A 25,049-nucleotide genomic window follows, 5' to 3' on the forward strand; every position below is an offset into this window, starting at 1 on the left:
TCCTATTCATACAACTGTGCGGCTGAGGCTGCAGAGAAAGGGACTGATGAATCCCTCTCCTCAGTCCCTTTCTCTGTCTCAAATATGAGACCTCAGGGGTATGCTTAGACCTCTGATATTTCACCAAAGCCCTCCAATAAATAAATAACAAATACAATTCTGAAAAAAAATTAAAAAAATTTAAAATATATATATCTTTTTAAATTAAGGACTTGTTCACGTGTGCTTTGCTCTCTGTAGAGCAGTCAGCATTTGCATCACTCTTCAGAGAATATCTGAGAGATGATGATGCATATTGCCTCCTCACTGCCTGCTTTAACCGTGCAGAGCAGTATAATTCACTTTAAAGGATCATGATCAATGAGGGCATACATTCTGCCATGGCTATGAAGCATAGCATCACAGCCATGGCATTTTGCACAAAAAAAAAAATTATATATCATTTGGTATTTTTGGAGGTGGGGCCTGTTAGGTGGGCTGTACCTGTGTCTGTGATTTATAACAGGAGCCCTAAATACAGTCATGGCCAAAAATATTGACACCCCTGCATTTCTGTCAGATAATGCACCACTTCACTCAGAAAATTATTACAAATGTTTAGACATTCTCATGTTTATTCCTTTTGTTTGTATTGGTATGACACAAAAAAGTGTAGAAACTAAAAACCAAAGCTGACACATTCCACACAAAACCTCAAAAATGGACTGAACACAATTATTGGCACTCTCATGCAGGGGTGCCAATATTTTTGGCCATGACTTGTTTTAGTCATATTTTTGGGGCTATCTTCACGATCACACTTAACACAGTCTGGATGAGTCTGAAAAACTGACAAATGGATCTAGACTATACATCCATGTGAAGGGGCCTAACACTTTTCTCCTTTAGCTTGGACAAAAAAATACAATGTATGGTATGTTTTTCTCCATTCAATAGGTCCTCCCAGTTCCCACTTATTAGTACGTGACCTGGATATGATGGTGATAGCTCAGTCTCTGTGCCAGGCACACACTTTGCAGGACGATCCCAGAACAGATACAGTAAGCCCCATAAGTAAAGACCAACTTCCATGACGCTGCATTATTGCGTACGCTCAGCTGGAAGGGGTTAAAGTGTAACTAGAGGCAAAACTTTTCTTTAGTTTTGGATAAAGTGGAGATGAATAAGAACATCTGTCAGGATTTTATTCCTGTCTGTACCCTATTTGGGGAGATTCACCCTGTCTATTTGTTCTGTTTACCATTATCAACAAGACTGTAAGTGAAAGAAAATGTCAAATTGTAGGGTGTCACTAGAACAGGAGTAGAGGGAAAATCCTCTTATGGGGGATACTAATGCTTGCAATCCTGGCGAGAACTACGGATTCCCTCACTTTGCAGGCATTTCCTAATACTTGTTTTGGCTATGGTGGTATCCCTCCCTTACTCTATCCAAAATGAAAAAAAATGTTTTTCCTTTAATTCTACTATAAGAATTAGCATTTTAACAGAGTACTGTGGTTAATGTGCCTTGTGTCTAAATTTGGAAATAATGAAGATCTTACAACATACTTCTTGCCCCTCCTCCATGCAACGTCTTTTCCAAGGAAAGATTCTCAGTATATTAATAAGGAGGAAGAAAGTATTGTTTAGAGATCGTGCTACTGACTACGGCAATCCTCTCAGTCCTTTTCCTGCTGCATCGGACATTACCTTTCCTAGGTATGTAAGGAACAGATCAATACTCTGTTCTATCTCAGAACAGACATATTTTACGTTACAGGTTTATGTCTTAAAAATGTTTTTTTTTCATGCATTATAGAAGAGTCTGAGGGGTCTGATTATTAAGCTCCATTCACGTCTGAGTGTAGCGTTTTTTGCACATATTTTGCCGCAATTTTTGCTTTTTTTTGCACATTTTCATACGTTTTTAGCTGCTTTTGAGCTTTGGCATTTTTTTATTAGCTAATAGTGAAAAATATCATCTGTTGCATCATTTGTTCCTAGGTTTTTTGCTTCAGCTTTTTCATCAGCTTTTATTTCTTTTTTTATTATTATTATTATTTTTAATAATAATGTATTAATTATTTTATTAATGTATTATTTATTTATTATTTTTTGTTAAAGTGATAATACTAATAATAATAATAATAATTGAATAAATGTAACATAAAAAAAGAATTAAATAAAAATAATCATAAATACTTGTAATAATAAATAATAATAATTAACCCATAACCTTAACCCCTAAAACTTTAAAAAGTTATAAAACAATATGATTTTTTTTATTATTATTATTATTATTACTGATATTATTATTATTGTTGTTGTTATTGATAATAATGTATTTTTGTGTGGGTGATTATTATTATTAGTAATAATAATAATATATTTCATTAATTTTTTTTTAAGACAGGGGTTAATTATTATTTATTTATATATTATTTATCATGTTTTTTTATTTATATACATATTTATTTTATTTGTTACATTTATTTATTCATATAGTATTGCTATTTTTTTTAACATATTTTCATTCGAGCAGAAAATCACGCAAAATGCGCAAAAGCATGCAAAAAATTGCCAATCACGCATTTCTATTCTTTTCTGTGAGAATACAAATGCACCAATATGTGCTACAAATGTAGCTTCAAAACTCTTTTGAGCGTCCGGCATTCTGCTTCAGGTGACTTGGAGTGGAGATGTGAACAATCTCCATAGAGTAATATTGATTTTTTTTCCCCCTGAACATTTTGCAACTACAAAATGCTCAGGTGTGAATGGGGCCTACAGGATTGGTGCTCAAGGTTTGTCTTTTTCCTGGGGTTGATATTCCTAGAGATGTTTTGTAACATAAAACATGATTTTGCATTACTGTAAGATTGGTCAAAACAATGCTAAATGTCATGTCAACGTTTCTAAATACAAAATAATGCACGTAGGGAAAAATAATTCTCTGATAGAGTATAATATTAGGTGTATGGTGTTGGCCGGATTTACAGAGGAAAAATATTTAGGGGTACATATTTCAGATTGCAAAATGAGCAAATAGTGTGACCACTGTGTGACCATAGTGGGAAAAGTGAAAAGAATTATAGAGTAGAGCACTAGAGGGCTCACCAGCAGGAGTTTATGATTTGCATACTTGTTCCATGTTAGTAAATTAGAAAGTACAGAAATAAAAAAACAGCATTTAAACTTAAATGTATGTCCAGCCAAAACTTTTTTTTTCTTAGTTTTAGATGTAGTAGGAAATGGTTAGAACCTTCTGTCAGTAAAAATACACTAAGGTCACATTCATGAGCTGTCGCCACTGGATTCTTGCGGCTGGAACGATCGGGGCATGCAATTAGCAACAGCCCATATTTTATAATTCCAAAATTATAAAATATAATTGCAGCGCTCTGTAAATAATAAAGTGATAATCAACAAAAAAGTCCATAAATTAAAGTCCTTCTGTAATCACCATATGAACTAAATCAAAATTGCCAGAAAATCACGTGACTGGTTAAATACATTTCCAATGTGCCGTGCTCCCCCTTCACGTGTGCACTCACCAAAATAATTTGCCTTCCATTCTCATGGTTGGCAAATGTGCTTTTATATGTATATATGTTCCTTCAGAGTAAAGATGATTTCTCATATCACAAAACAATTCCTCCCAGGAATGATTCAAATTTTCCAATATATTACTGCCTCTGATGGTAACTCTCCACAAACATCACATAAAAGAAAAAAGATAGAGTCCAGACATGGTGCAATACTATTTAAAATCATTTACTCTCTACCCAAGAATCTCACTTACAAAATAATGGAATAAAACAAGCCCAAAGATATGAAAATATGCATGTATCAGTAGTGTCAGAGAGGGAACACCGCACAATGCTCTCACCACTGCCGGTCTTTGCTCTCGGACAGTCCCGTGTCACTTCCTGTTCCAATGTTCATACTTTCCGGTTGCCGCTTAACCAATCCCTGACGTGTTTCGTCACTTCCGGACTTAATCATAGGGAGTGGCTATGCGGTGCGGCTTCACACTTTTATAGTGTGTACGATCGACTCACAGACATGATAATTGGTTGCCACGATCCGTCAATACTATTTGCCTTATATGCCCTTAACCTGGCGGAAGTCCTCCACCATTGATACCATAGTGAAGGGCAAGCAAAGTTATATATATATATATGTGCGTGCGCACTACTCAGATCTATCACTATATATATATATATATATATGTATATATATATATATATATATATATATATATAATCAACAATACCCAAAAAAATCATAAACAAATTCTAAATATATATAAAATATATAAATAATTTAAATTCTTGTGATAGTCACAAAATTAATTTATTTATAGTACCTGTTGATACTTATTTTGAATCTAATTTTAATTACTGTTGACATTTATTTTAAACACTGTTGACATTTATTTTAAACGATCAATTATATTAATGATCAATTTTATTTATCCCCTGTACAGATCGTATTAAACTTGAAGAGTCACTAATGAAGCATTTTATGTCCAGTTCAACATTTAAACCCCCTGGTGTTAGTGATTTGAGAAGAAAAATCCATTTTGTCTCTCTCTGTGATAAATCTTTAACCCTATTGGATCCTCGCTATTTTGGAGGTATCCAGTCTACTCCCCAAAATTTTAATGTAGAAGCGTCTCTATGATGATATTTAGCAAAATGTTCTGATGCAACGTGGTCTTTAAACCCAATTTTGATATTTTTGCTGTTTTCGGCTATACGTATTTTTAGAGGTCGTTTAGTTCGTCCTACATAAATGAGGTTACATGGACACTGTAGGATCACAAGTAATAAACTCTGATATGGTGAACTCAAGTCCCACAGTATTAGATATAAATGTAGTAATATAAGCTTTATTGTCTTTAACTGTGCAGCAAGCTTTACACTTACCACATGTTTTGAATCCTTTTTTATGGGGGAACATAGATGTCGTTTTAGGGGCATCTATAATTTTCCAAACAATTTTTTCCCCAAAATTAGGAGCTCTTCTGTAGATGAATTTGGGTATTTCAGGTGGAGTAATACTCAATGTTTTGTCCATCAACAGAACGTGCCAATGTTTTTTAAAAATAAATTCCACATCCTTATACTGACAATGGTAGCCAGACAAAAAACTCCATTGATGTTGATCTTCCATGATCTTTTGTTTATCCATCAGACATTGTTCTCTAGGTATCTCCAAAGCCTCCCTTTCTACTTGATCCAAACAATTCTGGGAATATCCTTTTTGTATAAATGTTACAAAACATCTCCATCTAATATTTTCAAATTATAAAATATGATTTGTTAATAATTTTTTATAATGGAATGTGGCAGCTAATCATGTATTTAATTTCATTTATTCTGGGGTATATTTAAAATTTTTTCATTTAGCGCAGTTTGTGTTTTGAAGGTCAATTTTTTTGACCCAGAGAAATACATTGATTTATAAATTAGCAACAGCCGCTCAGTCCATTTAAATTAATGGCGGGATGACGGGGCAGCACAGTGACTAAATGGTTAGCATTTCCGCCTGGCACTACTAGGGTCATTGGCTTGAATCCCAGCCACAGCACCACCTGCCTGGAGTTTGCATGTTCTCCCTGTGCCTGCGTGGATTTCCTCCCGGTACTCCGGTTTCCTCCCGCCCTCCAAAGACATGCTGGTAGCTTAATTGGATCCTGTATAAATTGGCCCTAATATGTGTACTGTATGTATGAATGTGAGTTAGGGACCTTAGATTGTACACCCCTTAGGGTTAGGGACTGATGTGAATGTACAATATATATGTGTAAAGCGCTGCATAAATTGACGGCGCTATATAAGTACCTGAAATAAATAAATGATAGTGGCTACTGCTAATGACATGCAGCTGCACAAAGAGTGGATAGCTGTGGTTATGATGATGTCCAAGCCTGGATGCAGACAGCTGCATCCAGGCTCAGATATCTGTCCCTAACCGCATTATATAGTATTTCAGCCTTTTTTAAATCACACACCACAAGAAAAAAATAACATTGAAATTATTAAAGTGAAAGGGCACTTTTAAAACATATTAGATCAGCGGTTCTCAACCTGGGGGTCGCGACCCCTTTGGGGGTCGAACGACGCTTCCACAGGGGTCGCCTAAGACCATCGGAAAACACATATTTCCGATGGTCTTAGGAACCGAGACACCGCTCCTCGCCGCCGCCACCGCCGTCTCCAGGTGTGGGCGGGATGACATGCCGCCCCTGTCATCTGGACACACCTCGAGATCAATCCTCGCCTGTGATTGGCCGCCGGCACTGTAGCTCAGGAGAGGCACACAGGCGGCCAATCACCGGCAAGGAGGTGGAGCTTGGAGAGGAGGAGCCGAGCGGCACCGCGAAGATCGAGCGAGTGAAGAGGAGGAGAGCGGCCGGAGAAGGAAGACATCTGACAGGTAAGTGTCGGTACCATGGGAGAGGGAGGGAGCAAGCGAGCCCAGGCTGGAGCAGGGGTCTGCAAGGTAAGTATCATTGGTGTCAGTGGGAATAGTGCCCCATCATTGGTGTCACTAATACCAATGATGGGGCACTATTCCTCCCACTGACACCAACGATGGGACACTATTCCTCCCACTGACACCAATGATGGGGCACTATTCCTCCCACTGACACCAACGATGGGGCACTATTCCTCCCCCAAATGACACCAACGATGGGGCACTATTCCTCCCCCACTGACACCAAGGATGGGGCACGATTCCTCCCCCACTGACACCAACGATGGGGCACAATTCCTCCCCCCACTGACACCAAGGATGGGGCACTATTCCTCCCCCCACTGACACCAAGGATGGGGCACTATTCCTCCCCCCACTGACACCAAGGATGGGGCACTATTCCTCCCCCCACTGACACCAAGGATGGGGCACTATTCCTCCCCCCACTGACACCAAGGATGGGGCACTATTCCTCCCCCCACTGACACCAAGGATGGGGCACTATTCCTCCCCCCACTGACACCTATGATGGGGCACTATTCCTCCCCCCACTGACACCTATGATGGGGCACTATTCCCCCCACTGACACCAATGATGGGGCACTATTCCCCCCACTGACACCTATGATGGGGCACTATTCCTCCCCCCACTGACACCAATGATGGGGCACTATTCCTCCTCCCACTGACACCAATGATGGGGCACTATTCCTCCCACTGACACCGATGATGGAGCACTATTCCTCCCACTGACACCAATGACGGGGCACTATTCCTCCCACTGACACCAATGACGGGGCACTATTCCTCCCACTGACACCAATGACGGGGCACTATTCCTCCCACTGACACCAATGACGGGGCACGATTCCTCCCACTGACACCAATGAAGGGGGCACTATTCCTCCCACTGACACCAATGACGGGGCACTATTCCTCCCACTGATACCAATGATGGGGCACTATTCCTCCCAATGACACCAATGACGTGGCACTATTCCTCCTACTGCAAAATTACAGTTATGAAGTAGCAACGAAAATAATTTTATGGTTGGGGGTCACCACAACATGAGGAACTGTATTAAGGGGTCGCGGCGCTAGAAAGGTTGAGAACCACTGTATTAGATTCTTCTTATTTCTGTTATATTGTAGACACTAGGCTCATATCAAGCTATATAAAGGAATTACAATCCTGTTAGATGTTCATGGCTAGTTCATGGCTTAGGCTAGTTCCCAATTGGTATACATATGTAAAGAAATTCTAGAGATTGCTTCCTCATATGCAATCATTCTCTGTAATCTGTTTCATTTTGGACTTATTTCTGGACACTACACTGAAGGCATGTGCAGTATAATTAAAAACTATAAATATCAGCGCAAACAAAAACCCACAGAACCCTCCAACATGGAAGCCAAGCACCACAAGGTATATTCCACAATACCTAAAAAAGTATATAACATCAAATATAGGTGCAGCGCAATCATAAACATAAGCAATACAATTGAAATTAAAAGTCCATGTGATTTGAAATGAGCAGAAACACCAGTGATGTCACTCCAAACTTATATAACCGAATGGGAGCAAAAATGAAAAAAATAGTGCTCTCTGCTAGATATACCAAATAATTTATTGAACAGAAGATCACTCACAAAAGAAGCACTTGTGTCCAAGTGCAATGAACAGTGCTGAAAAGACAAGCTCACATCAGAGTACCGAGATGGCTGCGGGTAACGTCAGCATGTGTGACTCCTCCCGTACGTGTTACATCCTGGGCGGGAAAGACACTGACGAAGTCCCACCCAGGACATACCGGAGATTTTTATTGGTACCGTTGTTTGCACTTTGATGCACGTGCTTCTTTTGTGAGTGAGATTCTGTTCAATAAATTATTTGGAATATCTAGCAGAGAGCACTATTTTTTCATTTTTGCTCCCATTCGTTTATATACCATTTATTGGATGATAAGCTGAAGAGGACCTCCATTGGCATCATTGGAAGTCTGTTATTTGTTTGGGAAGGCACTTTATGACCTGCCTGTTAGATCAGTGGTCATACAAGTAAGGTGAGAGGCCTGGAGTGTTCTTCTGGGTGATGGGATCCATCTCTCTTCCCACAAGAAGGATTTCATCGGATGACATATGATCTTTCATATTTATGGGAAGTTTGGACTGACATCACTGGTGTTTCTGCTCATTTCAAATCACATGGACTCTTAATTTCAATTGTAATTGTATTGCTTGTGTTTATGATTGCACTGCACATATATTTGATGTTATATGTAATATAATAATTATGATGCACTGCACTAGCCAGGTATGAAGAGAACAAGGAAAGGACAGCTATGTACTCCAATTAAATTGTGACACCTAAGACCAAGACCTGTGTAGGTGTTCTCCAAACCACGGGCTTAAAGTGGTCATAAAGTAAGTTTTTGTACTTGTACCTACAGGTAAGCCTATAATAAGGCTTACCTGTAGGTACTGTAATTATCTCCTAAACATGCATCGTAGGAGAATCTTGCCTGTGCAGAGCACTTGCGCATGCGCTCTGAAGGAACGGCATGTCCATATCATTCCTTCAGAGCGGTGTGCTGCATGTACGGAAGTGATGTCATCGCGGCTCAGCCATTCATGCTGCCAGAGCCCGCAAACCCTGAAGAAGGACCGGGTGAAGATGGAAGCCCTGTCAGCACTGCTGGAAGACTTTGTTTTAAGGTAAGTTTCACATAATGTGGTAGTATGCAATGCATAATAGCACATTATGCCATTGCCTTGCAGGTTTTTTTTTTAAATGGTTGCGATTTACTAGTGCTTCAAAGCCAATTACAACTCTGTATATTATATATGAAACTTTGTATGAGTTTTCGTATATCCCCATACACATTCTATTGTGTAACCTTCAGAATTTAAATGTTAACAATTTTAATATTGCCAGATGCACATATATGACAGTATAGAATGCACACCCAATATGCACACAATTTGGCTGGGGTGCGCACCCAAATCATGCAAACACCTATATCTATGACTGGCTTAAATCATATATTAACTATTTGCTGCCTGCAGTACATGCATGGTTTGGGGCAATGATTTTGGCTGGAATCAGCTGATGTGCTGTGTTCAATCACATACAGAGTTCTGTGTTTACAAAACACAAAACTCTGTTTACAAGGAGCAGGGATCAGTCAAAGCAAGCACAGGAACAAAAAGCCATACAGTATAGCAAAAGCCATACATTTTACACACAAAACACATTGTTAGGCACACAATTGACCCCTTGACTGCCCCTAGATAAACCTTCCCAGCCAGTGTCATTAGTACAGTATTAGCACTGATCACTGTGTTAGGCCTGGCTCACGCCTATGCATTTTTTCATGCTTTTTGCAGAAACACACTACAGTCCATTTACAGTTGCAAGAAAAAGTATGTGAACCCCTTGGGATTACGTGGAGTTTTGCATGAATTGGGCATAAAATGTGCTCTGAACGTCATCTAAGTCACAACAATAGAAGAACACAGTCTGCTGAACATAATACTACACAAACATTAGTTGTTGCCATGGTTTAACTGCACATAACATGTAAACATTCACAGTGCAGGGAGGAAAAAGTATGTGAACCTTTGGACTTAATAACTGGTTGACCCTCCTTTGGCAGCAATAACCTCAACCAAACGTTTCCTGTAGTTGCAGATCAGACCTGCACAACGATCTGGAGTCATTTTGGACCACTCCTCTTCACAAAACTGTTTCAGTGTAGCAATATTCTTGGGATGTCTGGTGTGAATCGCTCTCTTAAGGTCATGCCACAGCATTTCAATCGGGTTGAGGTCAGGACTCTGACTGGGCCACTCCAGAAGGCGTATTCTGTGCTGTTGCAGCCATTGTTTTGTTGAATTACTTGTATGCTTTGGGTCATTGTCCTGTTGCATCACCCATCCTCTGCGGAGCTTCAGTTGGAGGACAGATGGTCGTACGTTTTGCTGCAAAATGTCTTGATAAACTCTGGAATTCATTTTCCCATCAATGACAACAATCCGTCCAGGCCCTGAGGCAGCAAAGCAGCCCCAAACCATGATGCTCCCTCCGCCATGTTTTACAGTGGGGATGAGGTTTTGATGTTGGTGTGCTGTGCCTTTTTTTCTCCACACATAGTACTGTCCACAGTATATTTTGCCAGTAGTGCTGTGGAACATCCAGGTGCTCTTTTGCAAACTTCAAAACGTGCTGCAATATTCTTTTCGGACAGCAATGGCTTCCTCCGTGGTGTCCTCCCATGTACTCCATTCTTGTTTAATGTTTTCCTTATTGTAGATGTGTCAACAAAAATGTTAGCATGTGCCAGAGATTTCTGTAGGTCTTTAGCTGACACTCTGGGATTCTTCTTTACTTCATGCAGCATTCTGTGGTGTGCGCTTGCAGTCATTTGTACAGGACGACCACGCATAGGGAGAGTAGCAACAGTGCTAAACTTTCTCCATTTGTAGACAGTCTGTCTTACCGTGGACACGTGAACATCAAGGCTTTTGGAGATACTTTTGTAACCCTTTCCAGCTTCATGCAAGTCAACAATTCTTGATCTTAGGTCTTCTGAGAGCTCTTTTCTGCGAGGCATGGTTCACATCAGACAGTGCTTCTTGAAACCAGTAAACCCAAAACAGGTGTGTGTTTTTTAAGGGCAGGACAGCTGTCAGCAACACATCCAATATCATCACACTGATTGGAGTCAAGGTTGGCTCACTCCTGGCTCCAATTAGCTCTGGGAGAAGTCATTAAGCTAGGGCCTCACATACTTTTTCCTCCCTGCACTGTGAATGTTTACATGTTATGTGCAATTAAACCATGGCAACATCTAATGTTTGTGTAGTATTATGTTCAGCAGACTGTGTTCTTCTATTGTTGTGACTTAGATGACGTTCAGAGCACATTTTATGCCCAATTCATGCAAAACTCCATGTAATCCCAAGGGGTTCACATACTTTTTCTTGCAACTGTAACATGGCTTCCTATAGGACACGTTCAAATCTCTACTTTTTTTTTTTTAGCTGCTGTGTTTTTGGAAAGAGTCAGGAATTTTTTTAAATGCAAAACTGTGCATTTTTGGTTTAATAGACTTCAATGGGGATGCTGGAGAAAAGCATGTAGTGTGTTTGACATGTTTCTGATACGCTTTTGATGCGTTTAGTGTTTTTTAATCTGCCCAGCATCAAATTAGCAAAAAAAAAAAAAGCATAAAAAACAAAAAAAATGCAAAAACATCAAAAAATGCAACTTGCACTGCAAAAAAGCATTAGAGAACTGGATCAAATGCAAACTTCATAGGTGTGAACCAAGCCCGAGTGTCACTATTGATGTCAGAGTCAGTTTGTGTCCCTCCCAGACAGAGTCAGATATTGCCAGATTGCCCGCCACACCATCACAGTCCCACTGTAAGTCGCTGATCACAGCCATTACTTGTATAGCATCATAGCTGTGTAAATTCAAGTTACAATTCTAAGTACTTATACTATAGTTTGTACCTGCTATATCTCTCACAAAACCAATTAATATACACTTATTGGGATTTATTAGCAGAATACATTTTGGCCTAAATTTATTGAAAAAAAATTTTTTTTTCTTTTTATTGGACATGCTTTATAACAGAAAGAAATAAAGTTTTTTTTCCCCAACATTTTCAGTTTTTTTATTCATTTATATAATAAAAAATTAAAAACCCACTGGTGAGCAAATGCCATCAAAACAAAGCTATATTTTTGTGAAAAAATGATATACATTTCATTTGGGTACAGTGTTGTATGCCCAAGCAATTGCTGGTTAAAGTAGTGCAAAAAAATGGCCTAGTCGAGAAGCAGGTAAAACCTTCCAGAGCTATAATGGTTAAAGTAAATGTCCAGTAAATATATGTATCCTATGCTCTATGCTGACTTGGAAAAATGAAAGATTTTTTTTTAATTATCACTATCATTTTAGACATCTCAAACTGATTGTGTTCCCATCCTATAAAATAATTTCAGTGATCCACAGAAGATTCTGTTACAGTTAGTGTAAGGAAGCTTCCAACAATCTGACGTTTTTAGGTTTCTTGGGAAATTCTGAAACATGTCAGTCTTTTGTTCTATCACGTCTGTTAGAACTCAAATATCACATTTACGGTGTTAGTGATTTCTGCACATCTTGTCTTATAGGGAGATGGCACTATCATTGATGGCAAGGCTGAATATTATTCTGAAATGTACTACTGTAGTGGGCAGAGTGTGGCTTCCTGTGCTTTTCGTTATCCGGGTGCTGACTCTACTTCTTGTGGTGAATTCACTATGGAAGAATGAAGAATCTTCCTTTAGTTGCAACACTCAACAGCCTGGTTGCACAACATCGTGCGTGAATCAGGAAAACCCAATTACACATCCACACTACTGGTTCTGTCAGATCTTACTGGTTACTGCTCCAACTTGGCTATGGTTTTTCTCTTTCCTTACCCATCCTGGGCTGGAAGTATCTACTGCAGTGGAAGAAAACTGGCTTTCCAATGAAAAATCTCCAGGAAATATTGCCAGCTCAATGAAATCATCAAAAATTTCTTCACCGTCCAAGAAATATTATATCATGTGCCTGTTGTTTAAATTGGTTCTTGAAATCTGCTTCTTGGTTGGACAACGGTATAGCATAGGTTTTCTGTTTTCAAATCACTATGTGTGTGAGGCTCTAGCATGTCCCATGCAAGTTGACTGTTTTTACCCAAATGCCTGGAGAAAAAATACCTTCATCACTATTATGGCGTCACTGACAGGTGTGTCCATCCTATTACTGTTAGTAGAGCTTCTTTTATCCATTAAGAAGAAAACAGATAATTAAATGCTTAGTGGTGCCCTGCATAATATTTTATCTACATAAGCACATGTATGTCAACATAAATGAAACAAAACCATAATCTTTATTCCTAAAATCATTAAAGTTAAAGTTTAATCTGCTTCTATTTTACCTTGATTGGAGTGCTTGCTCTTTTTATTTTGCTTGCTAGAATTGATGCAGGGACACACTGGAGGTGTCAGCTGCCATTATGCTGTTCTGGGCTTCTGGTGTGTCCCTACACATTTTAAGGAGGAATGCGCAACACATCTGCCCCCAACGAATATACTCCTATATACATATGTCCCAAGACTCCTATATACGTATGTCCCAGGATGTCCCTTTATGACTGAAAGAACTGAAATACAATGTATGAAAGGAGCAGGCCAGGGAAGTCATGCTGGAGGAGAAAAGGGCTAGATGATACTGGAGGTGTCAGAAAATGAGATGGTCTTTATCTGACTTGCTGACCCTTCTCATGCAGTGAAATCAGACTAAGCAATTTCAGTATAGGAGAGGAGCCTGCAGAATAATGCAAGACTAAAGGTAAGGCTGGAGTTGAGCACTAGACTTCACGCACACAGGCTTATTAAAATACTTCTATCTATGCTGGATCTGACACCTCAATCAAACATAAAATATGTGTAATTACATGCGGGCAGCACAGTGGCTAAATGGTTAGCACTTCAATCTGGCAGCACTAGGGTCATTTGTTCAAATCCCAGCAAACAGCACCACCTGCCTGGAGTTTTTTCATTTTCTCCCTGTACCTGCCTGGGTTTCCTCTGGGTACTCCAGTTTCCTCCCACTCCACAGACATGCTGCTAGGTTAATTGGATCCTGTTTAAATTGGCCCTAGTATGTGTATGTAGGAATGTAAGTTAGGGACCTTAGATTGTACACCCCTTGAGGGTTAGGGACTGATGTGAATGTACAATATATATGTAAAGCGCTGCGTAAATTGACAGCACTATATAAGTACCTGAAATAAATAAATAAATGTATGGCATTTAGATGCAAATAAGGGTAAACTTATTTTTTTTTTCTAGCCCTTACTTTTTCTAGAATGAATTTACGTTCATACGTGTGCATCTATGCCAGAACGCCAGAATGTGCATAGACACATTAGTCTGAAATGGAGCTGCATTCAGAGGCATAAAAAAATGAAAAAAAGCCTTTAGAAGCAGCTTTTTTTCTGCTCCTTGTGCATAAGGCCTTAAAGCGGAGTTCCACTCACCGTGTCAAAAAATAAGTCGGTAGCTACAAAAACTGTATTTGCTGACTTTTAAAAAAACAGCTACTTACCTGTCCCTGTGTCCCACGGTGCGTGTCCCCTTTCACCGGCCGTCCTGTGTTCCAGGAGCATCTTCAGTGTGGGCACCCGGCTGTGATAGCTTGATAATGACACTTCTTATATAGAAGAGTACTATAAACATGTAAAGTCATAACTTTTACAAATGACAGTGGTTGAAGTATGGATTGTGACCCTGTACTTTGCAATTGCACTTTACACATTTTTTTTTTAAATAAATAACTTCTTTATTAAAAGGTGTTATATATTTTTTGCATTACATCTTTTCCAGACAGACAAACAACAGTCAATAACATTTGACCTTCTACTCTCCCTACCCTAAGTGTGAGCCATAATGTACACATCTGTACAATGAAGACAATATTGGCTTGTTCAAAAATAGTAACAATCAGGGGCAGACTGACCATTTGGAGACTCGGGCACTGCCTGAGGGCCCGGGGTCAGTAGGGGGCCCCATGAGATGCCCCTGGTACCTCTTTCATAGGCTTTTTTGAGTTTGGGCAAGGATACAGGGGCCCCATGATCCCCTATTGCCCGGGGGCCCCATGAGTTGTCAGTCTGCCCCTGGTAACAATATAACATACCTGTATGATTGTCAGGCCTACATATAATTGAAGTCTACTTTATTCTATGTATTGTAGGTGGCTAAGACATCTTATAATAGGATTACACTATTATTTAATATAACTGTAATAGTGGAACTGCTGCCATAGCACCCCTTGTGATTACTATTGGGCCCAGACTAAACGGGGGGGGGGGGGGGGGGTACAGTTGGGGTTCTAGGGAAAAGAAGCAATGGGCACCTCTCTTGTGACATTTCAACTGCTTGCTGCTTATAGTGTTCCCACTCTGGATGGATGAGTGATGGAATCACCTTTGGACAGAAGCATTGTCATCCTGTGGAGAGGGTAGTGTTAGATGCATCAGATTTAGGTGGATTTCCCCCTCCCCTTTCTTGGATAAAGGTTTTACATATGTAAATAAAAGCCGATCACTGCAAGCACCAATGTCAGTGTTAAATGGTTTGTTTCAACCCTCTAACTGACACTTCTGCTGGACAGTTTGGTTTGTTAAAGGAAGCTGAAAAATAACAGACATACTGGCAGGATCACCAGGTGAAAAGAAAGAGAAAAAGCTTTAAAAACAATAATAATGCAACCACCACATCTAAGAGCTGATAAGTAGAAATATATAACATTTTTGGTTTTGTGTTTAACTGGTTCAGCACCGCCCTATAGCAGAAATACTTCTAATACAGGGCGGCACGGGTGCACAAAATCACGTATATATGTGATTTTGCAGTTCTGGGTAGGGGGAGTGTGCACGCCCTACCCTTGCCACCATTCGCAGCCTCGGTTGTCAAACATTGGGTTTGGCTGGTGATTACTCGCCGGCAACCAGTGATCACTGAGTACCTCCGATGTGGGAGAGACCTGTATGTAAACAATACAGATCTCTCCCCTGTCAGCTCCTGCACACTGCTTTGTATGGCTCTGCATCTCAAAGCCATACAAAAGCACTGTGCTTACAGTGGAAAGAACTCAAACAGCATACTGTGAAACAGCACACAGTTAACCTTTTGATTGCCCCACATGTTAACCCCTTCTTGCCTAGTGCCATTAGTACAGTGTCAGTGCTTTTTATTAGCACAGATCACTGTATTGGTGTCACCGGGGATGTCAATGACACCAAGTCAGTTCCCCCCAGTGTCAGAATGCCTGCTGCAGTCCTGCTATAAGTCGCTGATCGTTGCCATTACTAGTAAAAAAATCCCCAAAAACCCAGTATCTATACCGCCATTTGTAAACGCTATCACTTTAACGTAAAACAATTTATTTACAGATATTGGGATTCTTTTAAACAAAGACATGTAGCAGAATACATTTTGGCCTACATTTATGACAAAATTTGAGTTTTTAATTTTTTTTACTGGACACGTTGAATAGCAAAAAAAGTCATAAATATTCTCAGGTACTTTAATTTTTGAGAGCTGGTTGTGGCTTGCTGATGTCTCACAGCTAGCTCCCCACAGCACATGCACAAAGCACAGCAGATCTGTGAGACTGGTCCTTCAGCCTTCTGGGCTCAAAGGAGTGAAGGGGGGGATGGCCCATGTAGCTGTCATTCTCGCCTAAGCCCCCACCCTGCATACTCTGCCCCCTTCCCAGCACACACTGCCCCTTCACTTTACAAACTGTCCCCCCACCCTGTAAATTCACCCCCCCCCCCATACACTGCCCCCTTCGCTGCACACAATGCCCCCTCACTTTACCCCTTCCCTGTGCACTCTGCCCCCTCACTTTACACACTACCTTCCAACCTGTACATGCTGCCTCACCCTCCATGTAGATAATGCCCCCTTCCCTGCACACACTGCCCCCTCTCCTGTACACATTGCTCCCTCCTTGTACACACTGACCCCTTCCCTTCACATACTGCATCCTTCTCTGTACACACTGTCCCCTCCACTGAAAACATTGTCCTCCTTCCTGTAAACACTACCCCTCCCTGTATACATTGCCCCCTTCTTTTATACACTGCCCCCTCCTCTATACATACTTCCCTGTCCTTGAACACATTGCCCCCTTCCCTGTACACATTGCCTCCTCACTTTACACACTGCCCCTCTTTGTACACTTGCCTTCTCCCTGTATGTTCTGTCCCCACCGTGTATACACTGCTTGCTCACTTTACACTCTGCCCCCTTCCCCTTCCCCACTGCTCCCCTCCCCTGTACACACTGCCCCTTACTACAAACATTGTTTCCTGCTGGTATACATTGCCCCCTCCTTTTATACACTGCCCCTCACTTACCACTCTGCCCCCTTTCCTGTATGGACTGCTCCCTCCCTGTACATATGCCCCATCATTGTACACAATGTCCCCTTCCCTGCATACACTGCCCCCACCCCTGTACACACTGCCCCCCTCCCTGTAAACACTACCCACCTCCCTATAAACATTGTTCCCTGCCTATATAAACTGCCACCTCCTTTTATACACTGCCCCCTCCCCTATACACAGTGCTCTATTCTTGTACACACTGCCCCCTCTGTAAACATTGTCTCCCTCCGTGTACACATTTCTCCCTTCCTATAAACATTGCCTCCCTCACTGTACACACCACCCCCTTCCTGTAAACATTGTCTCCCTTCTTTTACATAATGCCCCCTCCCCTGCAAACATTGTCCTCCTCTCTGTACACATTTCTCCCTCCCTATAAACATTGTCTCCCTCACTGTACACACTGCCCCCTCCCTGTAAACATTGTCCTCCTCCCTGTACACACTGCCCCCTCCCTGTAAACATTGTCCTCCTCCCTGTACACACTGCCCCCTCCCTGTAAACATTGTCCTCCTCCCTGTACACACTGTCCCCTCCCTGCAAACACTGTCTCCCTCACTGTACACACTGCCCCCTCCCTGTAAACATTGTCCTCCTCCCTGTACACACTGCCCCCTCCCTGTAAACATTGTCCTCCTCCCTGTACACACTGCCCCCTCCCTGTAACCATTGTCCTCCTCCCTGTACACACTGCCCCCTCCCTGTAACCATTGTCCTCCTCCCTGTACACACTGCCCCCTCCCTGTAACCATTGTCCTCCTCCCTGTACACACTGCCCCCTCCTGTAAACATTGTCCTCCTCCCTGTACACACTGCCCCCTCCCTGTAAACATTGTCCTCCTCCCTGTACACACTTCCCCCTCCCTGTAAACATTGTCCTCCTCCCTGTACACACTGCCCCCTCCCTGTAAACATTGTCCTCCTCCCTGTAAACATTGTCCTCCTCCCTGTAACCATTGTCCTCCTCCCTGTACACACTGCCCCCTCCCTGTAACCATTGTCCTCCTCCCTGTACACACTGCCCCTCCCTGTAACCATTGTCCTCCTCCCTGTACACACTGCCCCCTCCCTGCAAACATTGTCCTCCTCCCCATACACACTTGTCACCACACACACTTCCCTCCTCCCTGTACAAACTACTCCACCCATATTGCATCCCTATTAAAAGTAGGGATGGTTAGTAGGTTGTCTCGACATTTCAATTCTTGTCACATTAAGGCTCTGTTCACGCATAGCAGGTGTGACAAAGTGCATACATATCTTTGCGTGTTCCCTTGGTCACATTTAGGACACCGCCTTCATTTCAATGGGCTGCCTACATGTCAGAAACAGACAAAAGAAGTTCCTGACCCATTTTAAAATTTGTGCTGCACCAAAACAAACATGCACACAGTGGTAAGATGCCTGGGGGTGCCATTAAGAATGATTGACATCGCCGTGCATCTGCAAAAGGACAGTGTGTTTCTGTGCATTATGGGGAAGCACACAATTTTGAACACGTTCCCACAACGATGGAAGTGAATGAAGCCTGAAAGCTAACTCCACCTTTTAGACCCAGGGTATAATATGAAACATGGTCAGTGCGCTCAGCCTTCCACCCCCAAACCACCCATCCAGTCACAGGACCGCAGGGTTCTTCTTCCTTCTGTACTGTCTAATGTGAAATCTGCATGGCTGTACATGGCTCCACCCACAAAGCCACATCATTCATCCAAAGGCATCTGCCACTGCTACCACGAGGGACAGTAGTTCTTAATGAAGCGTAAGCGCAGTGGTGTCACTGCACTTGTAGTCCGTTCATAATTCCTCCTCTGTACAGAGGAATGAACCTGAGATGGATGACGAGTCTGAAAGAGGCAGAGCATTGCACCAGGGGCCAGTGGTTCCACTAGGCAAACTAGGCGTCCGCCTAGGGCACTCTGCTACCTAGGGGTGCCTAGGCGCAGCACAGGCTGGCACTCTCTCTGTGTGGGATGCCACCACGTCATGAATGATCCTTCAGATGAGAGGAGGGGTAGCTGAAGGAAGGAAGAATTGACAGAGGAAGATGCTTGGTGTCTGAGGCCTGTGTAGCAGCTGAGTTTCTGCTCCTTCCAGTGTTCCTCTCAGACTCAGTCCCTCTCAGACTCAGTCCCTTACTGCAAGCCAGGCTGGTGGCTGCCGATTACTGTAGAGGAAGGTAATGTCTGACTCTGATGTCTCGTGTCTGTGTGAGTGTGGCTCGGCCATCCATCACATGTGTAATGTGTCGGTGAGTGATGACATCATCACAATCCTAGTGCCTGCTGATCGGTGTCAGTGCTGGTGGTGGTGTGTTGTGTCGGATCTGTCCTGTGTGGGATCGCTCAGTTCGGCTGCCTGCTGTCACAGCATTTTATCTCCCCACATTGCCTGGGAAATTCTATGCCAAGATGGCGACCGGATCGGCTCCCCCACTCCCACCGGGGGGACAGCGGGCGCACAGAGGCCTTCCTGACCCCCCCCCCCCCCGATCCTCCCTGTACCTGGTCCACTGCCTCGATCCACCGCCATACGACCTGGAGCTCAGCGCGGACCTCCGCCAGATCTCTGCCGCGGCGGCATCGGACAAGCAGGGCCCGCCTGCCACATCCAGGTCACCAGGCCCTGGACGCAACGCGGGAGGGGGAAGCCGCCACTCCCGCAAGAGGGAAAGCCGCCGCTCCTGTGAGTGGGGAGGACATCGCTCCCACGAGAGGGGAAGCCACCGCCATCGGTGCTCCTGCTCCCTCCTGTCCTGCTTCCCACTCCCCACCGTGTGCTGCACAGCTGCCCTCCGTGCCTCTGCCACCGCACAGCCCGGAGCTCCATCCAATAGGGCGGAGCCGAACCTCCCACGTGGCCTACAGCGGGCTAAAGCACCTACAGACACTGGGCCCTGCCGTGACTAGCCACCCACCCATCGATCCAACAGCAGCAGGGGGCGGATACTGATAACCCCCCCGAGCCTCCGGCAGTCCACTACAGCGCCCGTCCCAGCAGGGCCGGCCGCGGCCCACTCCTACCAAGCCGCGGCCTACTCCATCCAAGACCCACAGCCTGCTGCAGATGACCCAGCTGCCCACCACTCTCCCACCGCACCAAAAATGACTGAAGGTAGCAATGAAGACCCCCCAACCTCACCGGCACCAGGAGGGTGGAGCGGTGTCATCTAGACCCCCCCTCCAAGGCAACTACAGCACCCGGCCTGGCAAGGTCTACCGCGGCCTTCCCCTGCACGCTCCTCCGGCAATCCACCCAGCAGTGAGCCTGCAGTCTAACGATCGCCAAGACCCACTACGGCACGCTCCCCGCAACCCACAGACGAACCCGGCCTGCGAGACCCGACTCAGCCTTCCACATCGCGGCCTGACCCAGCCCTGAGGTCCTCCTGCCTACCCCTGTGAGTAGCGAGACCTGCCACAGCCTACCAAGAGGCGGCCCGACCCTGACCCAAGGCCCCTCTATCCACCCCCAAAGTAGACTTGGCGAGAGACCCTACCCCCGGAGAACGGCCCTGCCTCGGTGAGGCCTACCATCCCGGACCTCCTGTGCCCATTAGATGATCAACCCAGCCCTGACCTGAAGCCCATCTGATGATCAACCCTACCCTGACCTCCAACCCACCTGACGACCCCCCTCATAACCTTCCAATCTGGGACTCACGCAAACTGGAACCTACAACCTACCTACCTGATCTCTATCCACCCAGATCCTAATCACTAGAACTCCTGCTACAAGAAGCTACTTCAACGTGATACGCCACTGCACAATGGACTATCTACAACAATGCGCCCTGAGGAACCTCTCACCTCCCTCACCTGTCCGCCACTCCGTTTACCCTCCTAAAATACCACATGTACTCCTCCTCATACTCCTCTCCTCCATTCCCAAAATCTCCTCTCTCTACCCCCCTACTCCTCCAAAACAACTATACATCGCACCCTTACCGCTTCCATCTCCCCACTACGGCTCTCACCACCTCCTCCTAATACTCCATTCTCCCACCGACCCACACGCCACCACTAGCAGACTCACACGCTCTTGCACATCCCGCTCCCATGCCACCTTTCTCACCCTTCTTCTTCTCTTAACCGCCGGGGACATCTCCCCGAACCCTGGTCCCTCACCACCTCACTCACCCACTAGGCACCCTCCTACTTCCACAAACTGCCGCAACCCCCTCAACTTAATACCTGTCCCCCTGCTCCCCACAACCACCCCTCCATTCTCGTGTGCACTCCTGAACGCCCGATCGGTTTGCAACAACCTCACCGCCATCCATGACCTCTTTATCTCCCGCTCCCTCAACCTCCTAGCGGTCACCAAAACCTGGATCCAAGACACTGACTCTACTTCCCCAGCGGCACTCTCCTATGGAGGTCTTGTCTGGACCCATTCACCCAGACCGAGCGGTCGTAGAGGTAGTGGGGTCGGCATGCTCTTGTCACCGCTGAGCACCTTCCAGGTCCTCCCAAACCCCCCCTCTATCCTTCTCCTCCTTTGAGGCCCACTGCATCCTGCTATTCTCCCCTACCCCTCTGAGGATTGCAGTAATCTATCAGCCTCTTGGACCCGTATCCCGCTTCCTCGACGATTTCTCCGCCTGGTTACCCTTCTTCCTCTCCTCAGAGCTACCCACCATCATCCTTGGAGACTTTAATATCCCTATCAACGTCAATAACCCGGCCACATCCCAACTCCTCCACCTAACCTCTTCTTTTGCACTCACACAGTGTACACAGTCCTCCACCCACTCTGACGGGAACAACCTGGACCTTGTTTTCTCTCATCTCTGCACCCCCCACAACCTCACAAACACCCCTTTCCCTCTCTCTGACCACAACCTCATTACGTTCTCCGTCTCCCCGTCCTCAAACACCTCCCTCCCAAACGTCATACCATCACCAGACGTAACCTCTGCAACCTGAACCCTTCCCCTCTCCACTCTGCAGCTGACCGACTTTACGACAGTATCCTTCCACTGTCCTGCCCTGACCAGGCCACAACTGCTTATAACAACTCGCTGTCAGCCGCCCTAGACTCCTTAGCACCCCTAACCACACGTAGCATTAGACCCCAACCGCTTCAACCCTGGCAGAATGACCACACAAAAGAATCTTAAACGATGCAGTCGTGCGCTGGAGCGATTATGGCGCAAAACCAGATCACAACAAGCGTTCACCCTATACAAATCTGCCTTCCTCACCTACACCTCCTCCCTCCACCCTGCCAAACAAGTCTACTTTGTAAACCTCATCAATACCCTCTCCTCCAGTCCTCGCCGGCTCTTCTCCACTTTTAACTCCCTACTCTCTCCCCCCCCCCCACCTCCACCCTATACCTCACTCACCGCCCACGAGATTGCTAACCACTTCCAAAACAAGATCGACGCAACCCGTAGGGACATTGCTAATGCTCAGACTTCCACACCACCTAGCCTCCCTCCCATGATAACCCCCTCAACACTCCCCTCCTCTGACCTCGCAACTGCCCAGACCCCCACCCCACCTAACATCCCGCACACTAAACCCCCCCCCCAACACTCCACTCCTTCGACCTTGCTACCACTGAAGAGGTCACTAAGGTCTTCTCCGAAGCCCGCCTCACCACCTGCCCCCTTGACCCTGTCCCCACACAACTCCTACGGTCACCCTCCTCCTCCATCCTTTGCTTCCTCACCCACATCTTCAATGTCTCCCTCTCTACTGGCCCATTCCCCTCCCCACTAAAGCACGCACACATCACCCCCATACTCAAAAAACCCTCCCTGGACCCCACCGACCTGAACAACTTTAGACCCATCTCCCTGCTGCTATTTACATCCAAACACCTCGAGCGCTTAGTCTATAATCGCCTAAGCTCCCACCTAAACTACAACAACCTCCTTGATCCCCTACAGTCTGGCTTCCATCCCCTACACTCCATCAAAACCGCTCTACTCAAACTCACCAACGACCTGCTAACCGCCAAAGCTAATGGCCACTACTCAGTCCTCCTACTCCTCGACCTCTCCATGGCCTTCGACACAGTTGACCACCCCCTCCTCCTTAAAAAACTATACTCCCTTGGCATCAGAGACACCGCTCTCTCCTGGCTCTCCTCCTATCTATCCCAGTGCTCCTTCAGTGTTGCCTATAACGCTGCCACTTCCCTCTCTCTCCCCCTCTCTGTTGGGGTCCCTCAAGGCTCTGTCCTCAGGCCCCTTCTCTTCTCCATTTACACTTCCTCCCTTGGCCAACTGATACACTCCCACGGCTTCAACTATCACCTCTACGCCGACGACACGCAAATGTACCTCTCTACCCCTTGCCTCACCCCTTCAGTCTCCGCCCGTATCACCTGCCTACTGAACAACATATCAGACTGGATGTCACTCCACTTCCTCAAATTTAACCTTTCCAAAACCGAGCTCCTAGTGTTCCCCCCAGCCCACGCTCCCCCCCCTAAAATCTCCATCACGACCAATAATGCCACCATCAGTCCCACCCCGCAAGCCACAGTTCTAGGTGTCACTCTAGACTCCAATCTATCCTTCCAGCCCCAGGTCCAATCGCTGGCAAATTCATGCAGGCTCCACCTCCGCAACATCTCCAAAATACGTTTGTTCCTAACCCCAGAAACTACTGAACAACTCATTCACTCCCTTATTATCTCACGACTCGACTACTGCAACTCCCTCCTCACCAGCTTACCTCACCACAGACTCTCCCTGCTTCAGTCTATCCTGAACTCAGCAGCCAGACTCATCCACCTTACCAACCGCTCCGTATCTGCCACCCCCCTCTGTCATTCCCTCCACTGGCTTCCGATTGCCCAACGCATAAAATTCAAACTACTAACATTGACATACAAAGCTATTCATAATACTGCCCCAAACTACCTCACCGACCTGATATCCAAATACCACCCAACACGTACTCTTCGCTCCTCACAAGACCTCCTACTCTCCAGTTCCCTGGTCCCCTCCTCCCATGCCCGACTCCAGGACTTCTCCAGGTCTTCCCCCATCCTCTGGAACTCACTACCTCAATCCATCAGACTGTCACCTACCCTCCTCACCTTTAGGCGCACCCTGAAAACCCATCTCTTCAGGGAAGCCTACCCTGCCCTCACCTAACAGCCGATCTCCTCCACTCCTCCTACCACTCCATCCCCCACAGCCATTTCCTCCTGTACCACTATCCCCTCCCTCCTAGATTGTAAGCTCCAAGGAGCAGGGCCCTCGAACCCCTCGTTTATTGTATTGTTACTGTATTGTCTCATGTACTGTCCCCCACTATAATGTACAGGGCTGAGCAAACATTTTGGCGCTATATAAATACTGTATAATAATAATAATAATAATAGGATCTGGGATCTGTCAGAGTGTGGATCCATCACCCTTCACTCACTTCAACTGTCACCCTGCCACTGCCAGCCACAGCTACAGTCGTGTCTGTGCTGGTGGCATCTTATGGCACTTAATTTTGCAAATGAAAAAAAAATTATCAGCTTTTGTTTTGTTGATTTAATATTTTCTACTGTTTTAAAAAAAAATTTTGTGGGGGGGGGGGGGGGGAGGTGGGTGCAATAGCTGGTCTTG

The 25,049-nt window shown here is 44.7% G+C and overlaps 1 protein-coding gene across 1 annotated transcript; it reads left to right on the plus strand.

The window, feature by feature from the left end:
* Nucleotides 1-1,593: 1,593 nt before the first annotated feature.
* LOC149457362 (gap junction alpha-2 protein-like) lies at nucleotides 1,594-14,859 on the plus strand. Its single transcript, XM_089683831.1, has 2 exons — nucleotides 1,594-1,700; nucleotides 12,651-14,859. The coding sequence occupies exon 2, from the start codon at nucleotides 12,655-12,657 to the stop codon at nucleotides 13,315-13,317; it is 663 nt and encodes a 220-aa protein (XP_089539957.1). The 5' UTR covers nucleotides 1,594-1,700; nucleotides 12,651-12,654; the 3' UTR covers nucleotides 13,318-14,859.
* Nucleotides 14,860-25,049: the final 10,190 nt, after the last annotated feature.

This window comes from Staurois parvus, unplaced genomic scaffold (assembly GCF_062004578.1).
Source record: "Staurois parvus isolate SC_StPar_1 unplaced genomic scaffold, SC_StPar_1.0 ptg000324l, whole genome shotgun sequence".
NCBI classification, from domain to species: Eukaryota; Metazoa; Chordata; class Amphibia; order Anura; family Ranidae; genus Staurois; species Staurois parvus.